Source organism: Gracilinanus agilis, chromosome 1 (genome assembly GCF_016433145.1).
Source record: "Gracilinanus agilis isolate LMUSP501 chromosome 1, AgileGrace, whole genome shotgun sequence".
NCBI classification, from domain to species: domain Eukaryota; kingdom Metazoa; phylum Chordata; class Mammalia; order Didelphimorphia; family Didelphidae; genus Gracilinanus; species Gracilinanus agilis.
The window spans coordinates 514,576,357-514,593,397 of record NC_058130.1 but is presented as its reverse complement, the minus strand read 5'-3'; the positions used below and the strand labels follow the sequence as shown (position 1 = coordinate 514,593,397).

Below are 17,041 nucleotides of genomic sequence, written 5' to 3'. Positions count from 1 at the left end.
CCTCTTTTGCATCTTTCCCATGCAATACACTAGGTGGAATTTGAATAATGGTGCATTTAAACAAACTAATGTCTCATACTACCTAAAAATACCAAAAATAAATAGTCCTCTTTTCTCTTTTTTACATCAATACTGATTTTTCTCACCTTGTTTGTGTAGATAACCAGGATATCTTTAAAGCATATTCATGCAATTCTGAGGGACTGATGAAAAAGAATGCTATCCACAGCTAGAGAAAGAGCTGTTGGAGTAGAAATGCAGGTGAAAATGTATGATTTATCACTTGTTTATTTGGGTATATGTTTGAGGGGTTTGGGTTTTATAAAAATATTCACTCACAAAAATGAATAATAAGGAAATAAGTTTTGAGTGATAACACATGTATAACCTAGATTGAATTGCTCGTCAACTTCAGGAAAAAAATTTGGGAGGGAAGAAAGGAGGAAGACAATATGAACCGTGTAAATTTGGAAAACTTATGTGTAAATTTATTAAAATAAAATAAAGATAAAACTAAAAAATAGTGTATTCATGATCACATGATCATAGGTCAAGAAAGAGATGTTTCTACATCCCTACAAAGAGACATCTCTGTCACAGAAATCTAAATGTGAGTGGGAATCACCCCAGGTTTCTATTGAAACAAACCATTTCCAAGTAATAAGTAGAAGTTGAATTGAAATTTTTGTGGTGGCATTCAAAATGTACACAGGGATAAAGATTTGAGCTGTTCTTTCAGAGGCTAAGCACAGGAATCCTGAAGTCACAATTGAAAAATGCTTATCAGATCAACTTGCCCAGAAATGACTGCATGGCTGAACAGAGTAATTGTTGACAGGGCACTGTGAAATCCAAATTCTTCTCATGAGTTACTAGAAAACCTGCAGACAGAAGCATAGCATAAGATTGAAATGTCAGACAATCAACATATGGCAACAAGGAAAGAAAGTAGATTGTGATGGAAAAACTTGCCTCACAGGGCCCTTGCGAGGCAAGTGCTTTGTAAACCATACAGTGGCATGTACATGTGAGGTATAAGGCACAAGATGATAGAATGTATTAACTTATGGATCATCATCCAATCCTTTCATTTTCAAGATGAGGAAACTGAGGAACTGAGAGGTAATAGGTCTTGCCCATGGTCACACATATAGCATGTAGCAGAGCTGGAATTCAAACCTGTTTAAATCTAAATCCATTGGGCTTTCTGCAAGACTAAACACCAAACGAGGATTTGCTTGACCTTATTTGCAGATGTCATCTCATCTCATGAGACATAGGGATGACTCTTCTCATGGACCATTTTAACAAACTGAAAAGTGGTTAAGAAACTGGTCCCTGAGAATCTGGCTAGCTCATCAGAGCTCAAATTCTGCTTTTCTGGTACCAAGTTCCATCAGACATACTTACTCTTCAAGATACCAGACCAAATGTAGAATTACTACTGCAGGTAGATTATTCCTTTTTCCCCTAACTCAAAAATGTGCAGGTTCTCCAGCAGAACCTCAAACTAAATTGCTTGCTAGTTCAGTGATTTACTAAGTCTGGCTGAGAAAGCCTCTGTGATTTAAGGTTGATCCAGGAGGTTTGGGAGCACAGACTTAAAGGAATAAAAAAAAGGTCGGGGAAGTTTGAGCAAAACAGAAAAAAATAAGCCAATTTTCAGTGGGAAAATGTGTACTTAAGCCAGATCATTCAGTTAAGAGCTAAGAAAGGAACTTAGATATCAGTTAGGATGGCCCCCCAATTGTATAAATGAGAAAATTGAAGCCCCCCAAAATAATGTGGCTGGGCTTCAATTTTAAATCCACATCCTAGGATTCCAAAAAATCATTACTCTTTCCACAGTACCAAATTGCCTTAAGATTTTTGAACATCTTTAATTTCACATGTTATATTTTAGAGAAAAAAAATGTTAGAATTATGTTCTCCCTGAAGCACAATCCAAGTAATATGAAACAACACTCTATAAAACATAGTCAAAAGAACCTTGCTTTAAAAGAATATAACACTCTATTAGGACCTAAATGTAGAAGAGTGGTCAAATGAATAAACAAAATTTAATAACTTCCATATCGTTTGTATGGGCATTCTTAGAGACCCGTAAGCTATTTATAATGTTAAAAATGTAGAGATTTGGTAATTAAATATTTTAATCAATAAAATAATTATGTTTTTTTATGTTTTAAAAACATATTTAACTTATTTATTAAAACATTTATTAATTATATTAATTTTAATTAATTAATTATTGCTATGATTATATTAATATTTAAATATAACTATATTGTAAACTTCAAAAGAACGAGGTCCTCCATATTTTTATATATTGTATCTTTAGAACCTAACACAGTGGCTTGCCCCTGAATTATTCTCCATTGAAATGAGTTGCATCAACTAAACCTTCATCTTCAAAATGGTTGGCTTAGTTCATAGTTCTACTTATAATGTATTAGTGGCTCCATTTTTTCATGTCCCCTCCAACATTTGCTTTTTGCTTTTTTATCATTTTAGTCAATCTGTTGACCTTACTTCAGGCACTGAGAAGAGTGGGCATACCTGGATTTTGCCATCATCCCAAACTATTCCCTCTCCAAATTTCAGATGCTACGGAATTCCCCTCTTTGATCCCAATCACCTATCTTATCAGTGATCCAGATTTCTTATTTCTTGTGAAAACTCCTTTTTCCTTATAGTGGAAAGAGCACTGGACTTAGAGTCAGAAAGTAATGGGTGCAAATTCTGCCTCAGAAAATTAATGACTATCTCTGGGAAAGTCACTTAAGTTCTTTGTGCTTCAGCTATCTCATCTGGAAAATGAAGAAGATTGAGATCAATGATTTCCAAAGTCCTTTCCAGCTCTAAATCTATGATGCCATGATCTGTGAGAAATATTACTAGAGTTAATTCTATTGTCTCATCTCTTCCCCTTTAAGGAAGGGTTGGAGGACCAGTGGGGTAAGAATCTTGCACATTAGAGTATCATATACTCTGAACTGGAATAGATAATTTCTTCCTTAACAAAAGTTCAGAGACTTATAAATAGTAATAACTTCCTTTTCTTTTATTTGCCATTTGGATCATGGATCTGTGTAACAGTAAGAACTGATGTCACATCTTACTACATGAAACTACATGGGGTAAACTAGTGTCCAGATACTTGTTTTACTCTATAGGAAGAAACCTGTCATTAATACCAGGCTACTTTTTTATCTCAAGCTGTTCACAATAGCAGTTGTTTCTATTATACCCAGAAGAGTTCGAGCCCCTGTGAGCCACAAACCTGGGGGAACCATTTAAACTTTCTTTGCTGGTGGCAGAATAGAGCTAAGAAAACTCGTAATCTTCACCACAGGGGAAAACTAGGAATAAAATAGCTGAAGGTAGCATTTGTGGGGTGAGGGGTTCTCCTCTTTGGATTAATTTGATGTCAAAGTTTCATGGCAGTTTGAAGAAAATAAACAGCATTCATTCATTCATTTATTCATTCAACAAGAATCTATCAAATAACTATAAGAATGGCAGCAAAATGGGTGCTGAAATGGGGTTTGGGGAGCTACAAAAAAGGTAGAATATAATTGCCCCTGCTTTCATGTAGCTTATATTATTACTGAGGATACTGAGCACACAAACATACCTATACATAAATACATACACATATATACATATATACAACATGCTTACAGAATTTTTTAAAATGCAAAGCAATGGATGAATGGGAGCAAAGCATTGCAGAGGGAGCTGATATTTCAAAATAGTCAAGATTTAGAGATGATAGATTAGAGAACATTTTACTTTAGCAGTTCCAAAAAAGATGTGGAGCCCCAACTAGAGAGTTTTGGGGAACAGGCTGAGAACCAATTGTTCTTGCTGGCAGAGATAGGAGTTTGGTTGAAGAAAAAAATATGCACTCTTCCAATGAGCAATATACATGATGCTCACTTCATTAACCATGAAGATTCTGTTTAATTGACAATATAAAGACACAGAGTAGGTGTAAGTAGACTGCAATGGAACAAATAAGTCACCATTAAAAGTCTTACAATATTTCACTTGAGAAATGCATAATTAAGAAGAAAAATGGGTTGGGTACGTGGCAAGAGTAAGACATAAGGAGTAGCCCATGCATTCCACTAATACTTTGTGATATTAGGAAAAGTCACAGAAAGACACTGGTATAATGAGTGGGATTCCTTGTGGTAAACTTGTGGGAGGACATCAGCAAGAGTTACCTAGCATGAACAAGCATGCATGAGTTAAGTTTTTCATCCTTTTAGGGATGAGAAAGCAGATTCCTATGAATATGTGAAGTTTATTTAAGTAACCAACTCTGAAAAAAGGTGGAGTTGGGGGAAAACTGTTTTCAAGGAGATGAAAAGAATTATTAAGGACATGATGACTATTTTCAGATATTTAAAGGATTATCATGCAGCAGAGATTTGACTTGTTCTGCTTGGCCCCAGAGACCAATGTATAGATGATGTAAGTTCATACAATTGGAAAATTAAAAAGGACCTCTAGAGCCAATGTAGTTAACTCCTATATAAAAGGAGTCTCTACTAGAACATAACCAATAAGCTATCATACAGGCTAAACTTAAAAATCTCCAAGAAGAGAGAATCCATAACTTTTTTTTAATCTCTTACTTCTTCTACCTTAGTAAAATCAATCCTGGGCTAGGGTGTGGGGTGAAATAACTTACCCAGGGTCACACAGCTCAGAAATGTTTGAGACCGGATTTGAACCCAGGACCTTTCATCTCAAGCCTGGCTCTCAATCCACTGAGCCATCTAGCTGCCCCAAAACCCACAATCTTTTGAGGCAAACCATTCCAATTTTTGGCAGTCTGAATTCTTAGCAGTTTTTTTTTCAGCTGCACATGATAAAAGGACCAAATGGAGCTGAAAAATAATGGGACATTCTTCTTCATGAATTTGTCATTATTGAAGGTTTTATGGCCAAGGATGGATGATCACTTGTTGGATGGCCACACCCCTTCTATATATGGTTTCTGTTTCAAGTGGTGCAGTCTAAATAGTTATTGACATATTGCCCAACCCATATCCCACATTCCAGCTCTAATTCAAAGACCCCTCACCAAAGGGAAAATGACTTAAGGAAAGTTGTTCATTTTTGCATATGGATGAGCTTTCCTTTTTTCTTCCTGTCAAGCTCTTTCCAAATATGTTATTTCATTTTTCATATATATTTACTGCTTCTCTGACTTTGGTTCCTGTTTGAAGATTCCTTGGATTTTGAGAGGATGAGACAACAACCTTCACTTTCTCTGAGTTTCTAAGAATCAGAAATATAGACACAATGCCAAGATGGTGGCAAAGAGATGGCACAATAGAGAGGCTTACTGGGGACTATTTGAAGTAACACATGAATCTCTCTTGGTAGTAGAAATAGAAACTCTTTTCAATTGTGGTGCCCAGCATCTCAGTTATTTCTACCTTTCTCTGGATCATTCTCACCATCAATCAAGCCTCATCAGATATTACACACTTGCCAATGCATCTCATAATATGAAGCTAGATTGTAGCTTAATCTCAAGAGCATACAAAGACCAGGAGACTACCACCAGAGAAAAATTACCATGTGTCATGCTATTCGATTTACAGATAGTACTACTTTTGACACCTGAGGCTACCCAAGTGGTCCAGAGATAACTAAATAATTAGTGGAGTGTCATGGTTGGACAAAATGCCATCCAGCTGTCCAAATAGAAATAAAGTGACAATGCTCAAGTACCAATATTCTAAGAGTTTTCCTTGGCTTTTCTTTCTTCTCTGCATATGCTAAAACCAAGTCTTTACAGAATGGGGACTAAAGTCACTCTCGTTTAAAATGAGCTTCAAAGGATGTCAAAATTCTTCTCTCAGATGCACTCAAAAATACAAGAAACCAAAACATGCATTATACATTTTTTGTTCATGATGTCTAGGGGATAGGGAGAAAAGTGAAAGGGTTTGGATTACAAATTATCATTCATTTCATTTTCTTTCTCCTCGTTTTGTTTCTAGATATTTCCACACCATATACTTAGGCATCCGAAGCCGCCGGAGTGGGGAGAACGACAGATGGAGGTTCTACTGGAAGATGGTGTATGAGTATGCAGATGTGAGTATGCTGCATTTGCTAGCCACCTTTCTGGAGAGTGCTCCACAACTGGTCCTGCAACTCTGCATTGTCGTTCAGACTCATACTTTACAGGCCCTCCAAGGTAAGGGCTCGCCACCATGGGTTTGGGGATTTTGGGGAAAGATTCTGATTGAATGCTTATTGAAAACTTCCACTGATTGTCTCAGTAACTTTTTATCAAAAACTCAGGTCATTCCACCTTCACTGAAACATAGACTGCTATGATTGTACTTGTGTATGTGAATGATATATAATATTTTCCTCACTCTCCCATATCACAACTGACTTATGGAGATAGAGTTCTCTTTTGCCCTCATACTGACCTCTTCATAAAAAAAGAAAAAAAAGTTTTTTTGTTTGTTATTTTGTGCTTGGTTAATAGAAGACTTAAAGGAATAAAGCCAGTGTTGTCTTTGATGTGTTTGATGGTGTAATTTAGCTCCAAGTTTACAATAGATCTAAGGATACATCCACTGGGCTTATGCCAAAGAGTAACATTGCCTCATCATGAAGAGAAGTGTTGTTGACATGAGATCGTAGAGAAGAAAAGGACATGATCATTGTGATTTGTTGGCCACTACATTTTAAAAAAATGCAATTTCTAGATTCATGCTTAAACACTGTCCTCCCTCCTTTTTCGCTCTTATTTCATAGTGGAAACAGTAAGATTTTTCAACTGTTAACATAAATGCCAATTTATTTCCTCAATTTAGGTTTTTCTAGTGTCTGGGCATTATAAGGACAAAGTGATGTGTGTAAAGGGTAGAGGCTTCTGATCATGCATTGATTGTTTAACTTTTATTTATGCCGTACTGGGACTTAACTCTGCTGCCATCATTTTGCCATGCTGACAAAAGCCTAGTATCCTTCTGAATTCACTCTTGTGTATGGCTTCCCTCTGAGCTTTTCTGAAGATTATCTATTAAGTCTAGACCAAAAGTGTCAAACTCGTGATCCACTGTCCACATGCAACATGAAAAACTCCCATGTGCAGCCCGAAACAAATTATAATGTAATTGGGAAATATTTAACAAAATAAATAAAACTAGAATACAATAGAAAATGTCCATTTATGGTTTTTTTATATCAGTATGCTTTACTCACAGATCCATTTCTATTTTAATCTGACACATTGGTCTAGATGATGTAATCTAAAGGATCCAACAACTCTGGCCTAGGCAAGCAGGAATGCTCAACCCAAACTTTGCTATAGAATAGAGCACCAGAGTCAGAGCTCTGTACAATTTTTAAAATGCTACTTAACAGTGTCTGAGTTTATTCAAGAGCATGAAAAAGGAAAGGAATGCAAAACAAGAATAAGAAAATATTCAGGGAGTAGGGGAATAACAAAACTGAAAGAGAGTGAGAACAAACTCAGAAAGGAGGAAAATCATATTAAAAAGTTAATTCGAGGAGTCTAACTGGTTATAGTGGGAAAAAAGGCTTAAATTTTTCATTAAAAATGTAACTAGACATGACTGCATCTGGGACAAGTTCATTTGAGAAATAGGGATAGTCATGCTGGCGCAGAGAATAGTCCTACAGTGCAGTTGTATTGGGAGGGAGAAAATTCGTCCTGCAGAAACTCTGGCCTTTGCTCCCCCAGGAGTCAGAGAGAAATGGGTTCATGGGGAGGGAGAACACACAAAATACTCTTGCTAGTAACTGAGGGTAGTTGTGCCATGAATGGGCTAGAGAAGTGATGGGCAAACTTTTTAAAGAGGAGGCCAAAGGAAAAAAACTTTAGGTGGGCCAATATAATTTATTAAAAAATAACAATGATACATTTTACAAAATTCTTGTCTTTTTTGTGATACTAAGCCCTATTAATGACTGAAAGATTATGAAGGAGAAGGCCTGCATCTGGCCCACGGGCTGCAGTTTGCCCATCACTGGGCTAGAGGATCAAAGATGAAATGTGCTATGGGGGAGAGGAGAGTAGGGCATGGTCTTTGATGCAAGGAGAAAGTGCTTCCTCCAGGATTTCAATACACTGGATCAAAGCTGCAATCATGGTATTTATTATGGTAGTTTTAAGTGAGACTCTGCCCTACCACTTTCCCTGCACCTCAGTTTCTTAGTCATTCAAATAAAAAAGTTGCAGTAAATAATGGCTCAGGTACTTTCCAACTCTAAAATTCTGTTATTCCACAAATGCTTCAAAAGATTGGCCCTAGAATACGTTATGTGTGAAATGATTTGCAAATTAGTATTCTCATGAAATTAGAAGGCTAGTTCAAAGGATGGTGTTATCACAAAATGCAGTGCTCATTCCCACCGCAAAATCGTGAGTCTATTGTTTCTAAAGAATGTAGGCCCCTGGGAGAGAAGAAGAACTAAGACACAATAGGCTGTTGACAGATCTGTCCACTCTTTATGGTGGCTGCTGTTACAGAGAGAAGCAGAGCTGCAGATAAAGGTGCAAGATCATCTTTACCTTCTCTGTGGTCCAAGGCGGCTGGACCACCCTGCTGGCTTCTTCCAAAAGACTTTTTTTACAGTCTGCAAAAGCTTAAGTTTTCAAAACCACACTGAGGCAATTGGAGAGGATATTTCTTTCCCTACCTAATGTGACTGTCTTAAGCACCTTTCTCTAAAAACAGTTAGTCGGGATTAAAAAATGCCATGAGTGTTTATATAGATGAACAAAATCCTCCAAGGAACAGCACACAGATGAATCAGAAGTCCCAAGTGACTCTTTGAAGAGTTAGGCTCATTCCCTCACTACTTGACTCTTCAGTAGTATCCCCTAATCTTAAAACTTTCCCTCACCCCATGCATCACCATAGTATGACTCTCATGGCCACTCCTGGTCTTCACCTTTTTTTTTTCTTAGATGAGGCAAATGAGGTGTGGCAGAAATTGTGCTGGATTTGGAATTAAAAAAAAAAAAACTCAGTTCCAATATCACCTATAATGGCCATGGTTAAGCCAGTTGCTTCCTTGAAGGTAACCCCTCTGAACTTCATTGTTTTCATCTACAAAATGAGGGGACTGAATTAGACGACCTTTGAAGCAGTTCTTAAACAAGCTCATAGGAAATTCTGAGAGACGGTGGGGAAAAAAATTGCTCTGTATCTCCTAACACTACCATATCAAGCTCCCCGGACCCCAACCTTAGCTTGATCCAGAGATCACCAGCATTGATAAAAGGGCAGGAAAGAAATGTCAAAGGGGGATAATAAGCCTGCTAAGTTTGGAGTTTATTTGTTTACTAAGAAGGCAGAGAAACGGTCCTACTAAAATAACGAAGGTTAGATAAATTCAAACAGAACCACTGAGGCAACATTGCCTGCTTTGTCTGTGATTAAGAAGAGAAACACGGCTCTTTAGGGAGAGTGAGACCAAACAGAGCCCTCTGATAGAGATGAGCTCTGGTTACAAATAAACCTGGTAATGGGAAATTTCTCCAAGATGAGAACTCAATTGATGTAGGTTTAAAGGAGCCAGGACTTCTCCTGGTCTTGGAAAGGAAAAAAAGAGAAATGTGAAAAAGAGATCCAGCCAGACTAGTACTAGGTAAGTGCCGAAACATGTGGTTTCATAAATCCTTAATGCTGAAGGATCCCACTCATGTTTGTGTAATAATAGAGCTGCCTGTTATAAATATGAATTATGAGTAGGCATTGAACCTGTGAAGTACTTTGCAAATAGTTGCTAATTAAAATATCTGAAATGTTTCAATTTAACAGGCAGAGCAAGGCCTTGCAGTCTGCAGTCATTTCCTCATGTGATAGACAGTTGTGTGTCTAGAATTGAAGGGAAGGGATCCTAACTAAAGACAACGTTCCAGGAGTGCCAGACAACTGCTTTTTTTTTTTAATCCAGCCCCCTTCCCCTTCCCCACCTGCCATGTTGCAGGGAAGAATACCCTCTTAAAGACAAAAAGGAAATTAAACAGGGAATATGGCATTTTCAAACTCAATCTAAAAATTGCATCGTCCTCATGGAAGCTGATGCAGTGCTCACACACTGCCAGCTGTGAAAATCCTTCCTCAGCTCTCTTTGCTTATTGAATAAATATGTTAAAGATAACTCCTCGTGCTGGAGGCTGACAAGCTCACTGTAGAACAGCATAAGGGAAGCATAATTTCTCACAGTGGTGCCTCACAGGGTTGGTGATCTCCCCACAGCCACAGCAGGGCAGCTGCTTGGTCTGTGATCAGCAATGGGATCAGGGTTCCCCATCCTGGGAATTTAGGCTTCCAAATCTTCACCCCAAGCTTTCCTCTCTCCCATGGCAGAATGAACATGGAAGTTCTTTGTAAGATTCCAGAAAGATTACTGCGATGGGAAAAATGGAGACAGAATGACTTGGCTACCCTCATTTTGAACCATTCATGGGTGGGAAGAGAATAAATTATCAGAGCTGAAAATAACCATGTGGTTTGATAAAAATAGCATGGCTGTTATAACCAGAAGACTTGAGTTAAAGTCAATAAATCAGTCAACAAATATTTAGCAAGTGTTTACTATGCACAAAAAAAGATAAAAAATGAAACAGTCCCTCTCTTCAAGGAGCTCATAATCCAGTGATGAAGGCATCATATGTCCATATGAGTATTCACAGAATTCATATAAAATGAATAGAAGGCGGTTCATGCAGAAGGTGGCAATTAATCTGAATCTTGATGTGTAATTTTCTTTCTCTGTTTTTGATCTTCCTAGCTTGGGAATCAGTACCATATTTGTGTCATAAAGAGAATTTTGTAGGACTCCTCCTTTGCTTAATTTTGCCAAATAGTTTATATAGTATTGGGTTCAATTGTTTTTTAAATGTTTGACAGAATTCACTTGTGAATCCATCTGGTCCTGGGGATTTTTTTCTTCAGCAGTTCATTGAGGGCTTGTTCAATTTCTTTTTCTGAGATAGAATTTTTTTAATATTCCATTTCTTCTTTTGTTAATCTAAGCAATCTATATTTTTGTAAATATGCATTCACTTCATGAAGATTGTCAGATTTATTGTCCTATAATTAGGCAAAATAGCTCCTAGTGATTGCTTTAATTTCCTCTTCATTGGAGGTGACTACCTTTTTCATTTTTGATACTGGTAATTTGGTTTCCTTCTTTCCTTTTTTTAATCACATTAACCAATGCTCTTTCTTTTTTATTTATTTTTTAATAGAACCAATTTTAAATTGGTTCTTTTTCTAGTTTTTTTTTCATTACATGCCAATCATCTTGAACTGAAACTTTAAGGAAACCAGGACTCCAAGAGATAGAGGTGAGGAAGAAGAGCATTCCAGGCAAAGAGGATATATAAGCAATGCATAGACATGGGCTGGAAGAAGTAGTAAATGGAAGAACAAGCAAATAGATTAATATGGCCTTAGAGTGTAAGGAGTGGAATAAAATGTAACAACAGTGAAATAGTAAGAACGACCAAGTATAGGAAAAGGAGCTTATATCTGGTTCTAGATACAATAGGAATTCTTTGTATTCTGGCAAATGGGAGAGGTGGAAAAGGCAATTATGATATGATCAGATCTATTTTGGGAAATCACGTTAGCAGGTGAAAAGAGGATTGGCTTTAGTGGAGAAGGCTTTAAGCAGGAAGACCAAATGGGAGCACTCTAGGAGAGAAGTGATGAGAATCTAAGTTATGGTGATGGGAATATAAGTGGAGAGGAGGGAATGTTGAATACATGGAAGAGATAGAAACAGCAGAATTCAGCAGCTGATTGGATATGTGGAGCAAGTGATAGTGAGAGGTTGTGGATGACACTGAAATGACCAAATTGGGACCCTAGAAAGGCAGTATTATTTTCTACAGTACTAGACATAATTTGAAAAGATGAATTTGAGAGGAAAGATAATGAGTAGTACTAGCTTGGCACTTAGTAGCTGTATGACTTTGGCCAAGCCTCTAAACTTCTTTGAACTGGAGTTTCCTTCAATATAAAATGGGTCATTTCTTGTAGATAGTATAGAGGATTATGGCAAGGAAGGTACTCTGTCAATAATAATATGCTCTGTCAGTGTTAGCTGCTCTGATTAAAATGGTTATAACCAAGAAGAACATATTCAAATTAATGAAATAAGGTCCACAAAGTATATCATTTAAGATATTCTGTAATAGTAGGAATAGATTCTTAAAGCTAGAAGAAAGTTTGAGATCTCATGATGCATTCAAGGAAGAATACTGGATATGAAGTCAGAAAGAATGGGTTTGAAACAGCTTTATGGCTTACTATTAACTATGTGATCTTGGACAAATCACAACTCCTCTATATCTTAGCTTCCTTAGTTGTAAAATTAGGGATTGCTCTAAATGATCTCTAAGATTCCTTCTTATTCTATGTTTATTTGCTAAAATCTTCATAGTGTTGTAGAAGGAACAATGGATTTGGATTCAAAATCAGAAGGTGTAAATTTAAGTTCATTTATTTATATAAACTATGCAAGCCAAACTTGGAAACAGGAAGAACTGAGATCAAGTCCTCTCTGACATGTATTGATTGTATGACTCAAAGGAAGTTATTTAACTTGTCAGTGCTCTTGTCTAGAGATATCAAACACCACTACCTGACAAATGTTATGATATTCTTGAACAAAAATTAAATGTAGTTGGGAAATATTTAACGAAGCAAATTAAAAATATAACATAGATAACTTAACAGTTTCAACTACATCAATATGATACCTGTAGGGATCCTTATAAAGGGATTAGTGGCCCCTGGTTCTTTTGAGTTTGATACTCCTTCTCTAGGCAACTCTCTAAAAGTATGGGTTGCATAGAAGATTACAAATTTCAATGGGAGAAAGAGTGGAGGGAGATTTCTCAAGTAGGATTTCCCTATACCAATAAAATCACATCTAGTATCTTTTCTTATCCTTATCTCTGTTCCTAAACACACATACACATCTAGATAAACACATATGAATATATAATTATATTTGTTTTTGTTGTATGGTGGATTCAGTCTTGTTTAACTTTTCATGATCCCAATTGGAGTTTTCTTGGCAAAGATATTTTGCCATTTCCTTCTCCAGCTAATTTTACAGAAGAGAAAACTGAGGCCAAATTAAGTGACTTGCCCAGGATCATATACCTAGCAAGTCTTCCTGACACCAGGTCTGCAATCTCTCTCTCTCTCTCTCTCTCTCTATATATATATATATATATATATATATACATATATATATATATATTCCTTTCCCAAACTTTCTCTCTCCCTCTCTCTTCCTTTCCCTAACTTTCTCTCTCCCTCTTCCACATATACTTTTTCTCCCTCTCTCCCCATCCTTCCTCCCTCCTTCTCTCTCTCTTGTCTTCTTCTTCCCTCACTCCCTCCATCTCTTCTCTCCTTCAGACCTCCTGGGAACCAGAGAAGGTGTGCAATTTGTCTAAGGCTACACAGCTAGTAAGTAACTGAGCCAAACTGGAAAACCAAGGTCTTCTAATTGCTCCAGAACTCTTTCCTGAAAACCTCCAACTTGTGTATTCAAGGTCCTTCAAAATCACTTTTAAGCTTAATCATAGAAATTCCTAAATGTAAAGTTCTTTAAGGTTTACAAAATACTTTCCTTATAATAGCCCTGTGAGGTTGTTATTTTAACTGTGGTACAGTGAAATCCACTGCAGAGGTAGTGATTCACTGCTGATAAGTTTATAATTTTTAAGGCTGAAAGTCCTTAAATGTCTATCTCTTCATTTTACAGATAACAAAACTGAGACCAAGAGAGGTAAAGATACACAACAGGAGTCATAAAAAAACAAATGGCAGAGTGAACATTTGAACCTGAATGCTCTAAATAGAGAGCTGATGATTTTCCCAGTTATGACATGTTGCTTGGAAGTGTCAGGAATAAAATATAGTACTTTAAAACCCTGTTCTTTTCACTAGTCTAGATTCTCTGTTGAAAAATAAGCAGTGGCTAATGAGGAAGACTCTTTGTCTTTGTTGGTTTTTTCTGTTTCTCTGTGTGTATCTCTTTCCCCAATCTCTGTCTCTTTTATTGGAGGGAGGATATAGGAAGCGCAGGGTTTTGAAATCTTTTTTCTATCAGGAAGTTTTGAGTTTATTTCCTCCAGAAAGATAGTTATTTTATTTGAATATATAACTATATGAATATATACATATACACACATATATGAATAAAAATAGAAATCACAAAAAATAAAAGGAAGGAGAAGTGAGGAGAGGAAGAGAAGTTTCTGTAGGAAAAGGGGTCAGACAGATTTTAGAAAACTCTCATCAGAATGTTTTCAGCTTCTTTCCAATCTTTTCCTCCATCTATAAAATGAAGCTTCCACATATGGATAGAGTGATATTGGCTGGTGTTGTGATGCTGACTGGTAGGGAATCTTCATTTTCTTGGTGTTGTTGATTGTCAGGCCAAAATTAACACAAGTAGAAGAGATGCAATCCATACTCTATTCATCTCAGCTTCCAAGATTGCATTGAGTGGACAATCATCTGCAAACAAAAAGTGATACAGCAACTCTCTCTCCAATTTAGTCTTGCCTAATTGCCTTTTCAAGTTAAACAGTTTACAGGCAGTGCTGTAGCTGATCTTGATGCCACTTTTGTCCTCATCGAAGGCATCTGACCATATCATGGAAAACATAATGCTAAAAAAGCATGGGAGCAAGCAACACCTCTCATTCACTCCACTGGAACTTGGGAAAGCTTGAGAGCATCATTCGTTATCTAGAACTTCATGAAAATTATGAACTTCTCTGGTCAACCAAATTTGTCCATTATCTTCTATAAGCCCTCACAATTGATAGTATCAAAGGCCTTGGATAAATCAACCAAAGTTCTATACAGACTTCAGTTCTGCTACTGGCATTTCTCCTAGAGTTGTCAGCCAGCAAACATGATGTCAATCCTTCCTCAGCTCTTTCTGAAGTCACACTGGCTCTTGGGTTGATGACTGTCTTCTATATGAAGACTCTGGCAAGAATTTTGCCAGCAATGACTAAGATAGAGACCCACCTCATGCCCCAATTGTCACAGGACAACCTGTTGCCTTTTCCAAAGAGATGGACAATGGTAGCATTTTTGGTCTCTTTGGAGGTACCTCCTCCTGCCATACAGCCTGGAAAAAGCAGTCAGCTTCCATATGAGCAATGATCCCCTGCTTCTAGTTCTCTCCTGGGATGTAAACAGCACCAGGCATTTTGCCACACTAGAGAAGTCTAATGGCACTTAATACCTCTTCTTCAATTGGAAGTTCAACTAGAGAGGGATTGGCTCAAGAACTCATACCAAGGCAAGTGCTCCCACAGACATCAGAAGAAGCAGTAGAAGGACATTGCCAAGCTCTCTCTGAAGAATATCAGTACCCATTATTGAGATATAGGAGGCACTGTGTTGTGTGCAGATGCAAAGCATGGAATCCCTGCAAAGGTACAGGGAGAGCCTCACCCAGAATTCCAGGGGTCCCAGGACTGCTTAGCATGGTGTTCCCCCAACAAAGAAGGCTCTGTATTCCACAGTAGCATACTTTTAATTAATTGTTCTTATTTGATTAATTGTTTTTAATGTATAACAATCTGTCTCCCCTTGTATTCAGAGTCCAGTGCCAAAGCTGAGGAAAGTAACTCGTCCTGATTTATCATGCACTTGGCATACATCATTTAATAAGTCAATATGTTCAGAAACTAAAAAAAAGAATCACAATAGCACAAAGAAAATGTGAAATGCAGAAATCTAGGGATGTCTCCATCCCAAATGTTCAAATGGATTATTTGTGCCAAATCTGTGTTATAGTGTTCTGAGCTCATCAGCCATAATAAAATACACTATGCACTCTGTACCAGCATCCTGAAACCATTGACCTTCTTCAAGGAAGAAGGATAAACAACAACAACAGAATGGATCTTAAACCCATGTTCTAGGTCAAGAGAATTATGCAAAAACTGATGAGACACTGGTAAATTTTGAAGATATTGGGAAGATTTCATTTAATGAAAAGTGTGGCTCTGAATAGAAAATTGGCTGACCCAAAACAAGAAAATGAAGTCAAGATTTAGTCTGGAAAATTCTGCCTATTCTAATCTACATGAATATGAAGTCTGATTCCTTGAAAAGACATGGTAGAAACTAAAATATTTTCCTTAACTTTTTTCAGACACTTGTTTTTAATTTCATATTCCTCCTTACCACTACTAATTTTTTTTCCTTTTTATAGCAGGAAAGGAATAAATATTTATATAGTACCTACTATGTACTAAGCTTTGAGATAAATAATTTTTCACAAATATTATCTTATCTTATCCTCATAATAACTTGGTGAGATAAGTGATATCACCATTTTACAGTTAAGGAAATAGAAGCAAACAAAGGCTAAGTGATTTACTTGTAAATGTCAGAGGCTGAATTTGCACTCAATAGCCCAGTGCTATATCTACTGTGCCAACATTTGATTTGAGAAAATAAGGGTGCTACTTATATTTTTCCTCTGTGTGCTGTACTTGAGGAAGAAACTACCAAAGAGGATCAACCACTTTTTTGAAGTAGTCCATTAATAGCCTAAATAGTTTATGACAGTACCATATGTCCAAAAGAGCTTCAGGTGGCACATTCTTAGATAACCCATGAAACTCAGTTCCCACAGCTACTGTAATCACTCCAACCTGTGGTATTCACAACTTTACGCCATACTATTAATCAACACATTCACTGAGACTCTTAGATGTACAAAGCATGGTGCTAGCTACTATCTGGAGGTGAGGTTTTATGCCTTGTCCAAATTTTCACAACTGCTACCATTTCTTGTTAAGAAATTTTTTTCAAGAACACAAATGAATTAGTTTTGCAGACTGGGATGACTATTTTGATATGGGGAATGAGTGAGCAAAGAGACTGGAAATACAAGTTGGGAATAGTCCCAGGTTATGAGATTTAATTTCATTTTGTAAGCAATAGGAAGCTATTGAGGGTTT

The 17,041-nt window shown here is 37.0% G+C and overlaps 1 protein-coding gene across 1 annotated transcript in view; it reads left to right on the top strand.

Moving 5' to 3' along the window:
* XKR4 (XK related 4) overlaps positions 1-17,041 on the top strand; it is a 487,807-nt gene that overhangs the window by 287,407 nt on the left and 183,359 nt on the right. The window contains exon 3 of the mRNA XM_044658009.1: positions 6,027-6,226. Coding sequence (XP_044513944.1) covers positions 6,027-6,226 — 200 coding nt within the window. The remainder of the gene's footprint in view (positions 1-6,026; positions 6,227-17,041) is intronic.